Source organism: Parasteatoda tepidariorum, chromosome 3 (genome assembly GCF_043381705.1).
Source record: "Parasteatoda tepidariorum isolate YZ-2023 chromosome 3, CAS_Ptep_4.0, whole genome shotgun sequence".
NCBI lineage: Eukaryota > Metazoa > Arthropoda > Arachnida > Araneae > Theridiidae > Parasteatoda > Parasteatoda tepidariorum.
In genome coordinates this window covers 56,059,417-56,075,263 of record NC_092206.1, presented here as the reverse complement: position 1 = coordinate 56,075,263, position 15,847 = coordinate 56,059,417, and the positions used below count along the sequence as shown (strand labels likewise).

Genomic DNA, 15,847 nt, shown 5'->3' with positions numbered 1-15,847 from the left:
GTAAGTTTCATACTTCATTTCACCTTTTTACATCTTAACTGAGCTTGAGATTTCTCTGTGAATCAGTTTTATTAAGGGTGTAGTTTTAATTGAGAAATCTTTATCAACAGTTTTTCTAACATCTCACTCTAATTTATAAATATTTTTTCTAGGGACATGGTTTGTTAGAAATGCCTTCAGGTACAGGAAAGACACTCTCATTGCTTTCTCTCATAGTTGCTTATCATAAGGTAATATAGATATATATGCATATAACATTAGATACTATCTTAAAAATTAAAAATGTTACTACTTGTTACATTTTTTATTTAATTGTTACATTTTAGAAAAATGCTATACAGTAGGAGATGTTTGTAGTGCAAAACCTTGAATGCTGTGGAAATGTGTTTTATGGAATTTATTGTTATATAGATCATTTATCTTCAAACTTACCTACTAAATAAGGCAATATTTCTCTGGAACAGGTCAATCTTGAAATGCTTTAAAATTTTTTTTAGAGAAATACAGAATATGCACTTAAGTGTTTATAGTTTACGGAAAAAAAAGAAATGTTCTACGACATCAGAACTAGCGATAAGCAAATTAATAAATTTTTATTTGCTTAGTTTTTTAAATTTTAATCTCTTAGCAAATAATTAAACAAAAAATGTAAAAAGTTTATAGTTCTTGCTTAAATATAGAAATATCTTAACTGCTGATTTCATTGTTTGCACTCACAAAGCTAGTCTGATTTATGAAGAATTGTTGTTTGTAGAATTAAGTTATTTACTTCTACTGTAAAATGTTTATGATTTCACTTGCTAGCAGTATAAATAGATTTTTTTTTAGAAAATTTTTTCTGTTCTTCTTATTTTAATATTTTAAAGTTAATTTAAATTTTTATTTCTTTTAATAATTTTAATCTTTTAAATGTTTTTAATAACTTTTTCTTTGTAACACCTTTTATTTCCTACTTCAAACAACGGAAATTTCATGGTATCTGATAACGAATTACAGCACAATCTTAAATGTTTGGTGAGAAGACAATTTTTGAAAATGAGTCATAAATTTTTCATAGTTATGAATAAAATAAATGAATTTTTGAAATTCTTTTAACAAAGATAACTGTTGTACAAAAAATATCAATAACTAATTAATAACTATAACTTATTATTCTGAATAACAGTTTATGTGTTATAAATGCTGCATCAGTTTTGCTCAAGTATTTCTATTGTGCTTCACAGAAAAATACTTGTTATAAAATCACCATTCTTATGATTTTTTTAGTTACACAATTCTTGTAACTATTGCATTAAGTGTTTCTATTCCATCATTCCATTAATTTCTTTATTCCAATCGCATATTTTGCATTGAAAATATTTTGATACATATTCTAGGTAGAAAATATTTTGGACTTGTAAATTTGCTCATTAAGCACTTATGAATATAATTAGAAAAAGTTCAGTTTCAGTACAGATAGTTGTAAAAACTAAGAAAAACAAAATAAATATTAATATACAAACATATTTTTCATTTTATAACTATGTTATCTTTCATTATGTACTATTTAACAGGAATTATGCTTTATGCTTACTTTTCACTTTTGAATTTTTGATGAGTAAATTATCCTGAATACTAAAGTGTTACATTACATACTTTGTTTGTGGTAGAAAATAAATCTTTTGAGATCTCTAAATGTGCTTTTCTGTCAAATTAAAAAATTTATATACAGTAGGGAACCGATTGTCTGGAATGATCGGGACCATCGCTATTCCGGATAACTGATTTTTCCGGTTTTCGGAATTGCTACAAAAAGCCGTTTTTTTATTGTTAAACCCAACTAAAAAAAATTTTTTTTTGGAAATAATCTTAAAAAGAAGAAAAAACGAGGAAGTAATACACTAATGATTATTTCCAAAATGATGGTAAGGTGAACATCTTAAAGTCTTATAAGGAAATTTTTTTTTTTTTTTTAAAAATGGCGGGAAAATTTATCGAATTTCGTTCCGGTTTTCTGATTTCCGGATAACGGGTTCTGTACTGTATATTAATTTTCTTTCTTATTTTCATGTAGGCACACCCAGCTGAAGTATCAAAACTTGTATATTGTTCTAGAACTATTCCGGAAATTGAAAAGGTAAATAGTATTAAGTAATAATCAGTACTCTAAATAAGCTTATTCAATATGTGCTTAGATGTATTATATAGAGTAATAATTTATATTTAAATTTAATTTCCGAATGTAAAACCTACTTATGTATTAAATTTTTATTTATATATATATCTTTTTTAAGGTTTTGCAAGAATTACGACGTCTTGTAGCATATATTGAGAAAGAAACTGGACAAGAAAATAAAATTTTAGGTTTATGCTTGAGCTCCAGAAAAAACTTATGTTGTCATCCACAGGTAATAGTTTTAATTATGCTATACTAACTCTTAGAGGCTAGCTGATTTTTTCTACACATATAAATTAAAGGTTTAAGTTCTTATATTTTCAGTAAATCTGATATTCCTCATGATAAAGTTTTTTTTTTTAATGTTTATTTTTAGTAAGAATTTTATGTTTGTTTAAATGTTCAAATTTTATGTTTGTTCTTCTCCCTAAGTTGTTTATTTGTTTATTTAGAATGAATGCTGTCCTAAAAATCGAACATTATGAATGACTTGAATAGTAATTTTGTTGTAGAATGCAAAAAGCTACAAGATAATTATGATAATTATTTTAAAAACATGATTTTGCTATAATGAAAAAAGAATTTCATTCTGTGTGAATCACGGAAAAAAAGTGAGAAATGTATAAAGTGTCCAAAATATGTAGTTTTCATCTGAGTGTTTGCTGTCAGTTTAATTGCTGGAATTTATCAAAATGTAATGTAGAGTTTAAGGGCTTGAGTAAGGGTTTACTTTATTTGTAAGGACTTTTATAAACAATAATAATGTTATTGAAAGACTTGGGACAATGTAATAATGTGCAGCATTTTAAATTTGTCCTGGATGGGGCTTTTGATGAAAAATGCCACAATATCTTAAAATAAACTTAATCACAGTTGAGCTAATTAGGGAATAAGATGTCAACAAAGTGATGTCTTGTGGAAATTTGGGAAACTTTCGAAATACCTTTCTGGAAATTATACTAAGAAACAGTTTGATGTGAAAATGCCATCTTTCAATTTTAAAAAAAAAAGAAAAAACATAGTTTATCATTATATGGCTTAGTGACTGTCATTTGTGTTTTTATTTTTAAAGCTTTGCAATTTCAAGTAAAAAGTTCTTACACAAAAATGTAAAACATTATGATACTTTAGATTCATTTTTAAGAAAATGTTTAATTATTTGTTATTATGGTTCTGTTATTATTATATTTAGTTCTCTAATTTTATAAATGCATGAAAAATTAGTTTCATGTAGAAAAAACATTTACATAAATATGTTATTAAAACCATTTAAAATAGTTGCTTAGCTTTTTCTTGTTCATAAAATGTTAAAAATGCATTGAGTTTTTTAAAATTTTTTTGAAAATAAAATGTAGTAATTTACCTTATTTTAATTAAATTGCTGTGATTGCTAATCTTTATAGCGTTTAATTATAATAGGTAAGCAAGGAGAAAGATGGTAGAATTGTTGATGGTAAATGCTTTGCTCTTACTGCATCTCACAAGAGATCTATGGCAGCTGTTGATCCAAATGTTGATATCTGTGCTTATTTTGAAGTAAGGATTTTTTTTTATGTGTGCTAAATTATTTTTAATAATTATAAACTAATTTTAAAACTTTATCATAGGCATTTGAAAAACACGGAAAAGAGTTCCCACTACCTGTTGGTGTCTATGATTTGGTAATATGAAATTATTTAGAAAGCTTACTATTTTGGAATAATATTTTCTACATTCATACTTTTTATTATAGATTCTGACTATCATAATCTAAAAATTACCAAAATATTTTTATTTATTTTTTTTTGTCAATAATTTAGTGAAAATTCATCCTTCAAGAAAGATGTGAGGCTTTGTTTTGACAGAAATGTATGAAATTTGTGATGAAAAAAAAATCAGTATTTTATTTGAACATAATGGGTTTCAATGGACAGGAATATTTCAATAAACTCTAAAAATTGTTTTTAGCATTTTATAGAAAAAAATTTATTAAATTTAATTTAATTTTTAAAAAAAAATATTTTCAAGTAATTTTTTATAAACAAAGAATAGGGATATCAGGAAGAACAAGCACAAATCAGGTATTTTTATCCATCTGGAAAAATCAGGGAATTGCCAGGGAATTTAATCAAAATACCAAAAAGAGCGTGGGGAAATGAATTTAGTTTAGGTACCTGAAAGTTTAATCTAATATCTTTCATACAATTTGTCTTGTAATAATAATTATTATTTTTAAAAAACGTTATTTTTAGCTCTAATTACAAGCATACATATTTTTTTATAAATTTAAATTCACAAATTTTAAGTTGTGACTTAACTGAAAAATTAATAAAATTTACGCTATTAGAAAAATCAGGGCAATTTGATAAATTAGTCTGGAAAAAATCAGAGGAAATCCAGTTTTTTCTTCTTCTTTTGAGTGCTTTTGACCATTTAAATAACGTGTCTTAAGCATGTCATTGAATTTTAAGTTGTGTTTCTGTAAAAATACACAATACAGTATTGCAAATTTAAGTACTTGTCTAAATTCTTAGTTTCTGTACTTTTATTTTTCAGGATGATTTAAAAGAGTATGGGAGAAAACACGGCTGGTGTCCATATTTCTTAGCTCGTCATGCAGTAAGTACATTTTCTATGTGCATTAATGAAATTTAATCTGTTTACTTAATTTTGACGCCAACTTTTTGATTAGAAAATTCAATGTTCTTTTTCCAATTTTGACTTAATTTTTTCAATTGTGTATCTTTATTTTAATATTTTGTGTAAATCAGTAAAAACAATGTCTATATTTTTCTAAAAGTCTGTTTTTGAGTGACAAATAATTTCATTATTCCCTTATTTTTGTCAATATTGCGCTTTTATTCTAATTTTACATTATGCTATTGTTTTAATGATTTTTTTAAAAATCCTACATCAGACTTGAGCACAATTGATTTCCATCAGCCTAAGACAGGCAGCCTAATGAAGTTCAGAAACTCATAAAGATTTACAATAATTTTAAACTGCATTGACTGCTGCTATGCCATCAATTTCTGAAGAAGAGTCCAAATGCTGGACTCTTGTTCTAGAAGAAACTACTGGATCAAATCTGTATTAATGCAGAGCATGAAATTAATGGTAGTCCACTTTATGGTATGGTTTTAATGGTAGTCACTTTAAAATAATTGTCAACGGTTCCTTGGACTGGTAATTGGCATTGACATGTAAGAATAGCTGTACAGCAATTATTTATAACCAAATATAAATGGTAGTTTACATAGATGGTGGATTTTAAAAAATGTGTTTAACATTGTAATGTGCTACGCAATAGAGTCACGCCTTCTTATATAAATAATGAGCTGAGGCATTTATTGATGCAATGCTGTTCCCAATATATTAAGGGATGATGAGCTGCTTTGTTTCCCCCCCCCTTTTTTTTAAAGTTTTCAATTTTATGTTTTGGTCTGTGTTGTAACAAAATAAAATATTTCTTCAAAATTGTAACATTGCTCATTCTCTTTAGAAAACCACTTTTCACACAATTCCATTGTAATGTTCTGTTTTACAATTATTTTCTTTGGCTACTTTTACTAGTTTTTTCGAATTTAAATATTTTCAATACAATATTATTACAACACGCGCAAGTCAAATATTTTTAAGGTATTAATTTTAGACACAATATATTTCCTATTATTAATCCTATTATTTAGATTTTTTATCAGACCTTTCAACTTGGCATATCCAATTCCAATATTTAATATGTTCTTATTATAGCAAGTGTACTTTGTTAATTTAGTATAATATTAACTCTTTAGTGTGTTCAATGCGATAAGAGGAAAAATTCTCTTAAATAATAAAAATTGGAATTGAAAAACCAAAATTGCTTGCTGGTTTGGACAAACAAAACTGATTATTGAACACAAATTTAGCAAAAAATGATACCAAAGTCCCACTTTTTGCTCAACTAATGTTAATAAAGTCTGGAGCAGTTTGGAGCAATTTTGAGAAAAAAAATGGTATTTTGGAACAGAAATTTAGTTTTGGAGCAATTTGAGCAGCTGAATTAGTCGTTCTACTCACGGCTTTACATTACTATTTGTACATGAGTTGATTGCTGTATATATACTTTTATCTTTGATTCCACAACATTAGGATGACAAACAATAATCTATTTAATGAATTCGTCATTCATCTCATTGTTTTATATTATTATTTGTATATGAGTTAGTTGCTGCATGCATATTGTATTGTTAATTAAGTCTAAGTGTTTTATTGGTTCTGAACAAATTGTATTTGATCACAGAAGTTCATCAAATTAAGTATATCTTTGTAGCCTTTTTATATTTTTAGATCTAGCTGGTTTCTAGATCTGATATTTTTATCTAGTCTAATGTCTGATTTCCTGTTAACTTCCATAACAAAGCATTTCTGCTATCATCTTTTGTTTTTTTCCCTATTACTTCTATTTAATTTAAATAATGCATTTAAAAGTTTATTTTAAGGTTTTGTTTTAAAAGCCTGAGATGTTTATTATCATTCCAAATTATATGATCAACATATTAAACTGTTGGCTAATTTGTTCTGAGTTTAATGCATCATTTCTTTTAAATACATCAAATCGTTCTGTGGAATACATCTATAATTTTATATTTAACCAGCTGAACTTTATTTTGAAAATTTAAAAATAAATTCAAATTTTACATTTCATTTTTTAGATAACAACTGCAACAATTGTAGTATACAGTTACCACTACTTATTGGATCCTAAAATTGCTGATCTCGTTTCTAAAGAAATTTCCAAGTCATCTGTTGTGGTTTTCGATGAAGCGCATAATATTGGCAAGTCTAAAAATTTTGGTTTTAAGTCAAAGTTGAGGGTTATTCTCTAACAGAAAAGGAATTCTATTTTTTCCATGTTAACCTACCGAAAATTATACTTTTTAATACAAGGAGTGTGATATCAGACCCCCTGTTCTTTCTAAACTAATGTGATCTATTGAACCTAGTTACCAAATTTTAAATTTTAAGGTAGTAATATAATAATATATATGTTATTTATAAACTTTATTTTAAAAAACAAACTTTTAGACGGTTTTAAAAATACTTACAACCTTAAAATTTGGTAACTAAGTTCAATAATTTAATTCGCATATTCCAATAAAAAAAAAAAGGAAACAAAAATATTCAATGTTATTAACTAATTATTTAATAAATAAAGAAATTGCATTCTTATCGTTCTTTGTAGGTTAACATGGAGTATATAGAATCCCTTTTCTTCTTTTCTTTTTGAATAGGATTCTTAGGAGAACCCTATACAATAGGAGAAATTCTTCATGGCTAATTCTCTTTCACTTACATAAGTAATTTAAAACTTAAAGTACAGAAATATGAGTTCAGGTAAACCTAGAGTAAACTGTAAAGTTTGATCTTGAAAAATATCAAAATGTAAGCAAATTTTCATGAATTATCAGATTCACAAATCATCGGATTGTGCTGGAATCTTACAATTATTTGTTTGTATTTTGAAAAAATTTCAAGCAATTGAAACTTAATGGTTTACTCTACGTTTTCCTGAACTTTCTCATCTCTGAACTTTAAATTTTATAATACCAATGAAAAGGAAACAGAATTTGTTATGAAAAGTTTCTCTCCTAGCATAGCGTCCTGTTAATGCAAACATACACTACAATAATAGTTATATTTTATTGCAGACAGTGTATGTATCGCTTCTATGAGTGTAGATATAACCCGGCGAACTATTGAAAGAAGTCAAACTGGTATCAACATGTTAGAAAAAACAGTTAATAAGTAAATAACTTTTTTTTTCTTCCATTATTGAATTATCGATTTGAATGTTGAAAAATTTATTGTTTTTGTACCTTTTTAGACTTAAAGAAACTGATGCCAAAAAATTGAAAGAAGAATATAGTCGAATGGTTGAAGGTTTGAAAGATGCCGGCATTGCTCGTGATACAGACATTATCCTTTCTAATCCTGGTATAAAATTTTAGTTAGTCTAGTTTATCAATGTTTACCCAATTTATTTTAAAATAATATAGTTTAGAAATAATAAGGTTTTAATAATTATTTAAGAAGTTTATTAGAATTAAATTTAACATAAAGTGTTACCTAATTGCAAATTTTTTAAGTATCCTAATTGCAAATTTTTTGCATCAATAGTAGAATAATATACAAATAGCAAACAAATTTCACACTCTTTTCCTTTCCTTTTTCTTTTTAACATAGAAAATAATTCTACTTCAATTATATAGTAAATGTGTTAAAATTGAAACTTTATCTCTCATTTATCTCATCACAAGTAATTTTTTATTTTATTATTTTTGCTTTTTATCTATTTATTTCATATTTGATAAATAAAAAGCTTAGTGAATGTCTAAGTGACATTGATTGGAACAAAACTGAGACTTTGGCACTGTGGTGTAAACAACATACTAGGTTCAAGTATCAAAGTTAGTGACCTGGCGAACCTGTAAACTTCTATGTATCATCAATGTATTTTTGTAATCTTCTTTCTGAAGTATAATGAACTGAACTAAATTTCAATTGAATGAAATGTATATATACCAATCTACCATCGTAAAAGTTTGTTATTTTTCTCTTTCACGCTTTGCTTTATGTAGATTCTTTTATTCTACGTGTTTGAATTTAATCCTAAATCCTAGATGTTTTTAATTTATTTGTTAAAATGTTATTAAAGTTACGTTAACATTTCTCCTTTTTTATCTTTGACAATTGACCTATCTAAAATGCAGAATTTAATATACGCAATCTATCTCGCCAAAGCAGCATTCTAAAATGCCAATTCTGAGACTTGGATAGTTCAAATAAGTGTAGTGTGATAGATTTATGAACTTTGCAGGCAAGAAGTTTAGAAATCATATAATTTACTCAATTCACTGAAATGTCACCTATCTTTTATCAATTCACCATTATCAACTTAGCTTTACAAATGTATTTTATATTATGGAAATTCTTTCTTCTTAAACTTAATTTAAAATTTTTATTTATTTTTTGTGTTTCAGTTTTACCCGATGAAGTATTGAATGGTAAGTTGTGCTTTTTTTGCAATTCTAAATAATCAACTGCATTAAAAATGTTTTTTTTTTCTTTTAAAAAAAGAAAAATTATTGAATTTATATAATGATCTTTAGTACTCAGTAATTTTTAATCAGAAACACTTTTATATCCGTCGTTGAACAGCCGCCCCAATTTTTGGGTTTACAACAACTAATGTTCAACTCCATAGCCTTGTAATTTTTAGCCAATCCAGAAGACAAGCAAACTCCTGGAGCAGTACCCCCAGAGGTATTGATTTGTTATGGAAACTCGATAGATTTAATGTGCATCAGTTACCATTTACTGCACGGGGAGTCTTCCGCCGGCTGGGATCGAACACACAAACTCTTGGACATGGGCCCAGTACACTACCAACCAGGCTATCCGGCCCAATCAGCAACACTTTTATAACCGTCGTTGAACAGCCGACCCGATTTTATGAGTTTACAACTACAAATGTTCAACTCCGTAGCCTTGTAATTTTGAACCCAATCCAGAAGACAAGGGAACTCCTGGATCGAGTATTGGGAAAAATTTGCCTTTGTGGATGACTTTTTGATGGAGCTAACCCGCATTTACGTTACATGGATACCACGAGAGCCCCCCACGGTTAGCCTGAAGACAAGGGGACTCCACCCATGATCTGCCTACCACTGAGGATATTTCACGTCAGCTCTGTGGTCGATGCAAGCCGGATGCAGAATTCGTATCGACTGGGATACGAACTCGTTTTGCCTCATTGGAAGGCAAACGCTCTATTCCCTGAGCCATCGTGGCCCAATCAGCAACACTTATGTTAAACCAAGAATAAAGAAGGTTTTAAATTGATTAGGAGTTATCAATCTATATAATACATAGTGTTCAAAAATTCAACTGCCTAATTTAGAGGAAGGATAAAAAGTATCAAAAAAAGTTAGAACTTACTTTAGAGAATAGGGTTGCCAAATCACATCGAGGCAGAAAAAATTGCAAAAAAAAGCAAACTCTCAATCTGGTAATGTTTGTTATTGCTTTGGCTAGTATCAAAAGCAAATCTGTCATCTTTGAGAACGTTCTGGATTTATTTTTACATCATTTTATATTGAGCAAGGACATCAATTGACACCACTTCGAACAACTTTGGGAATGATTAGTCAAATATTTTTGCAGTTATCAAGTTTTTAGCATTTTTGTAGATATTTCCCATTGTCAAACCAGTATATTTTATTTATTTTTCTTTTTTGCAATTTTCAGCATTACTTGTGTCCTCATGTTTTATTATAAATTTTTAGCCTATTGATGTCTTTTATCTATCCCCTCTAAGTTTGTTGGTCAAATTCTGAAATATCCTGCATGTAAGTTATTAGTTGTATTTTTGCCTTTGAACACAAGCAAGTGAAAAAAGTTTATTCAAAAAAATTTAAAGTTGTATTTTATAATTCCATCCTCAAGGCAGTTTTAGACACTGGGATGTTAGAAGTTTATAAATTTTTTTTCTAATTAAAGGGATTTCGTTAATTTATTTTTTAATGGCCTCTTTATTTAAAAATCATTACCTCAATTTATTGAATATATCATAAATGTGTTTGCTATTTTACTACAAATGCCATATTTTAATTTAATTCAATCAATGTACAGAGGCTGTGCCTGGAAACATTCGAAGTGCTGAACACTTTATTGCTTTTTTAAAGCGGTTTCTTGAGTATGTGAAGATGAGGCTTCGAGTACAACATGTAGTTCAAGAAAGTCCTGCAGCTTTCTTAAAAGATATTGTTCAGAAGGTTTTGATTGAAAGAAAACCTCTCAGGTAACTCAGAGGAATGACTTAAGCTACTGTTTTGGCTGAGGAAAAGTAGTTTATTTGCTATAAGAAATAATGCAATTTGAGTTTTGTATGTTATTGGTATGTTTAAGTAGTCATATACATATTTGAATACTTATATCTGCCTATGTGAATCCTTATTTGTTTTTCAAAATTTGTTACAGTTGTAAAATTTATAGATAATAGTTTTATGATAACTGTTTTAGAGTTTATAGAGCGTAACATCCATACTACTGATACTGTCTGTTGTATCTTAATAAAATAAAAAAAATATCATTTGTTTCTAATTAGGAAAAAAAAGTAGATATAACATTTGCTGTATTTTATATGAGAATGAAACATATATTAGTAAAATTTAAGGGAAAATAATATTTAAATAGATTTCTACAATTAAGTTAATTTTTTGTGTTAGATTAACCAGGCAAGTGATTTTTTCGCAATTTCGCTGAATTCTGTGAATCTGAAGACTTTTGATTTGTGGACTTCAAAGAATTAGAATGTCATATTTCAGCACGATTTTTTTGAAGTTCTGCTAAACGAAATTTAAATTATGTAACTTTCCATTACATAACTTAAATAACAGAACTCCATTAATAAGACACTTATTCTGACCTTACTAAAACCCTTCTTTTTCTTCCAGAGTTCTTATTCTTGGGTTTTAGTGATTTATAGTACAAAAAATATAGTATTACAAGTAAACAAAATAAATTACATATCTAGAAAAACTTTGTTTAGTTTGAAAGTGATATAATCTAACCATAAAGTTCTAAAAAAAATTCTGATTATTTTTTCTTCCAGCAATCACCTGTCTGATGACCTTTTTTGAAACAGTTTCAAAATTAAACATAGAAATTTTTCACGTTTTGAACTTTTTTTTGTTAGTAAAGACAATCTAAGGAACATTTTATGGTCAGTTGTGAATAAGTATTCAAATGTTGCGATCCGCTGTATGACTAGAACTTTTTTCTGTCTGGATATTAATACGATAGTTTTTAATGAAAAAATGTGCTTTGTAAATAGCTTGTTGTTCTGTCACAGTTTTGTTAAGCTAAAGTTTTCAAGTTAAGGAAAATGTAAATGTCACTTAGAACTTACTTTCACAAAGCTTTTCAATTATTAAATTATGATTGTAGTTTTAGGGTTATTTGAAATACATTTCAGCTAAGCAAGTGAAACAAGTCTTTGCCATGAAATCATTTTTGTCACAGTCTCTTCATACATTCATGTCATTCCTGTCAAACGATTTAAAAGAAAATTATAATTGATTAAATTTTATTTGTTCTTTGCATTTGCTTAATAAAACACTTGTGCTATATTTTTTTTTTGTCGGGAATTTTAATTTTTATATTTATATAAATTTACCAATCAATAAACTTTTTAATTGACAAAACTTAATGCTTTTGAATTGGAATAACTGCTTATGTTTAAGTTTTGTTTTATAATACCTAAGCATAATACAAAGTTAGAGTATTGAAATATTTTATTCCTTTCTTAAACATCTGTTGCAACAATATTACTTTGGTCCCATTTGGGCTCAAAGTTGGCTCGGAATGAGTTCTATAAAAATAAGGAACCAATATTGGGATGTCTATTGAGCCTAGAATGGCCAATATGAGGCCTATATTGGCTGAATAATGAATATAAAATATCGGGGGAATCGGATAATTCTACATAGGGCCAATATTGGTTGTAAAGTGGCTGTAAAATCATGGGTGGGTAATATAAAATCGTGGCTGTAAAATGTTCTATATCGGGCCAATATAGAAAAATTTACAGCCCTTTGAACCTTTATTGAGCCGAGATTTGTGAATATTGGTCCAATAAGGGCCCAAGTTATTTTTCTGCAAGGGGTGTTTTAATAAATTTAAGTGTTGTTTTATGCTTAAATTTATTTTAATGAGTTAAAAAATGCATGTATTTTTATCTTTTATTTTGTTAAATTTTTTGTATAATTTATCTTAAAATTTATTGTTGTTTGAACTTGTTTGCAATAAAATACTTTTGCTCTTATAGATTTTGTTCTGAGCGGTTGAGATCTCTAGTTCGAACATTAGAAATAACAGAACTGAATGAAATGTCTTCTCTCACAGCTCTGTGTAATTTTGCTACTCTTGTTAGTACATACATCAAAGGTAACTGATTTCCAGCATTTCTGATTGTTATTTTATGTAGCCTTTTTTAAAGTATTTATCAAAAAGCAATAATACTGTATTTTGAACAATGTTTGTTAATTTATTTTAATATCTCAACAATTGAAATTCCCAATATTTTATTTATGCAGTAATTTTTAAAAGGTTTTAAATGGGAAAGATATAGTTATGGCTCTTTAAAGTACTCTTCTAAAAAAAAAATTAATGATTCAATAAATTTTTTTTATTTTTCTGTAATGTTTCAAATAAAATCCAATAAATATTACGAAGGAAAGCATCTTTCATTTCCTATTGTTAGGAACTTTCAAACTATAAGAGTTTATTCCTATCGCAAGTTTATCCTGTTACAAGTCTTACTTCTAAGACTAGATATGTTATAATTTTTTTTAGTTAACAAACATTGTTTACTTAGTTAACAAATCTTTTTGCATAAGTTAGGCCCAGTTATTTGTTTTTGAATAACATGGGTTTACTTGAAACAATATTTAAGAAACTTTTAAATGGTAATTGTGTTTTTGCTATTTGTCATCAATGTTTGTTTCTATTTGAAGGCTTAAAACTTTTAATTTGTCATTACAGGTTTTACTATAATCATTGAACCTTGTGATGATAGAACACCATCTGTACCAAATCCCATTCTTCATTTTAGTTGTATGGATGCTTCAATAGCCATAAAACCTGTTTTTCAGCGATTTCAATCTGTTATTATCACATCGGGTGTAAGTGATGCTGCACTTTTATATTCAATTAATATTTTTTTTTTAAAATTTAGTATTTTATTCTCCTCAAAAATATTGCTATGGTTTTGTTGTGGTTTCTAAATATAAAATACTTTTCTACAATTAATTTTATGATTTTTTTTTCTAGACGTTATCCCCTCTTGATATGTATCCCAAAATTTTGGATTTCCGTCCAGTTATTATGGCTTCCTTTACAATGACTTTAGCTAGACCTTGCTTATGCCCAATGGTAAGACAATTCATGTAAATTATATTCTTTAATATTAAAGTTAGAACATATTTCTAATTTTCTGAACTTTCTTAATATTTTAGATCGTTAGTAAGGGCAATGATCAAGTATCAATGTCTTCAAAGTTTGAAACTAGAGATGATATAGGTAATAATATTTAATAAATTACTTTGAAAAATGGTAATACCTATATTGTTTTATAAATTCTTTTTCAGGTGTTAAAAGTATTGTATTTAATATAACATGAATGTCCCTTTTCAAATTTTAGACATATATTTCGCAAACACTTTTACAATGATTTAAAAAGAAAACACATTGTCTGCTTTTTTGTTTGTTTTTTGCTTTGGAAAAGATGTTTTCTTTAGCTTATGCAACAATGCAAAAAAACAAAAAAACAAACAAACTCGCATTATTTGGTAAACTTATTTGATACACCGTGCATTTTCAGATTTAGTAGTTAACTTTTTCAACATTGGATTGAACTATAAGCGTAAAAAAAGGTTAATTTTCACATTGCTATAAAAGTCAGGTACTGGATGAATGTTGTTAAATTGGTATAATAGTTATGTATGGTTGATAAATTTAAATCAAAAGATGAATCTCAATATTTATATAATGATTTCCTTTTGTTTTTCATTTTCATGATGATAATTTTTAAAATAAAGAGGTTTTTATCTTAACACAACATTCTAGCAAAACCATTATTGCTTTAAACATTATTGCATATACAAGATAACTTATACATATATAATAATTATAAGTAATACTATATACATACATAATAAATTCAAATATATACATAGTAAGTACACATATTATAAAAATTAATTTTATTAATGGTTCTTGACCAAATTAAATGTAATGTTAAACAGTAATCAAGTTTATATCCAGCATTCAATTCTCCATATTCAATTCTTTTTTCTGCACCCACTTCATCGTGTTATATAGTCCCATGCTGCAAAATCATATTGTATCATTAAAATTTTTTTCACGAATAAAAATCTTGTTTAAATTGTTACAAGACGAAAAAAGTTTTTAGCATGAGAATAGAATTTAAAATAATTTGTATTGAATAATTTGAATTCAAAGAAAATTTTTATTGATTAAATTTTATGGAAGGAAACATTTAAGTTATTCTTTGTAGTTATCAACTATGATAATAGCTAATAGTAATCAGCTCCACTATTTTCACTTCTTTGATTGACCTGCATTCTTTTTGTTTTGATAATTAGTTCTATATTTAATTATATGCCTATCGTTTCATGTAACGTAGCTAAAATGATAACAAAACTCAAACAATGGAATTATATATTTAATATATAAGTCACAATTATTACTAAAACAGAAATATGCATATTAAAAAAAAGAATCAGTAAATTAATATTGATTTTAACATATAAAATATTTTGAGTTAATATGTTACTCTTCTTTGGATTAAGTTTTTAAAAGAATATCATACTTTTAGATTTACACCAAATAAATGACATGCTTTAGTTTTTGTAACTAAAATTTATATATATATATATACCTTGTGATGANATAACGGTGCAAATAATGTCAGATTATAAATAAATTTGCATGTTGCAGCTGTGATACGAAATTATGGAAATCTACTGGTAGAAATGTCTACTATTGTCCCTGATGGCATTGTAGGATTTTTCACTAGCTACACTTACATGGAAGCTGTTGTGGCTGCTTGGTATGAACAGGTATGATATTTATTTATAATAAGCAAAG

The 15,847-nt window shown here is 27.0% G+C and overlaps 1 protein-coding gene across 3 annotated transcripts in view; it reads left to right on the top strand.

The window, feature by feature from the left end:
* The window catches only part of LOC107449808 (general transcription and DNA repair factor IIH helicase subunit Xpd), a 363,770-nt gene that overhangs the window by 335,107 nt on the left and 12,816 nt on the right, over positions 1 to 15,847 (top strand). For 2 of the 3 annotated variants that reach the window (XM_071178668.1, XM_043048316.2), the window contains exons 3-18: positions 153 to 230; positions 2,054 to 2,116; positions 2,274 to 2,387; positions 3,575 to 3,691; positions 3,763 to 3,816; positions 4,691 to 4,753; positions 6,829 to 6,952; positions 7,825 to 7,921; positions 8,001 to 8,110; positions 9,157 to 9,180; positions 10,808 to 10,976; positions 13,005 to 13,123; positions 13,721 to 13,860; positions 14,009 to 14,110; positions 14,194 to 14,257; positions 15,698 to 15,819. In XM_071178668.1, coding sequence (XP_071034769.1) covers positions 153 to 230; positions 2,054 to 2,116; positions 2,274 to 2,387; positions 3,575 to 3,691; positions 3,763 to 3,816; positions 4,691 to 4,753; positions 6,829 to 6,952; positions 7,825 to 7,921; positions 8,001 to 8,110; positions 9,157 to 9,180; positions 10,808 to 10,976; positions 13,005 to 13,123; positions 13,721 to 13,860; positions 14,009 to 14,110; positions 14,194 to 14,257; positions 15,698 to 15,819 — 1,560 coding nt within the window. Of the gene's footprint in view, positions 1 to 152; positions 231 to 2,053; positions 2,117 to 2,273; positions 2,388 to 3,574; positions 3,692 to 3,762; positions 3,817 to 4,690; positions 4,754 to 6,828; positions 6,957 to 7,824; positions 7,922 to 8,000; positions 8,111 to 9,156; positions 9,181 to 10,807; positions 10,977 to 13,004; positions 13,124 to 13,720; positions 13,861 to 14,008; positions 14,111 to 14,193; positions 14,258 to 15,697; positions 15,820 to 15,847 lie in introns of all 3 variants that reach the window. The other variant, XM_071178667.1, reaches the window with a different exon arrangement.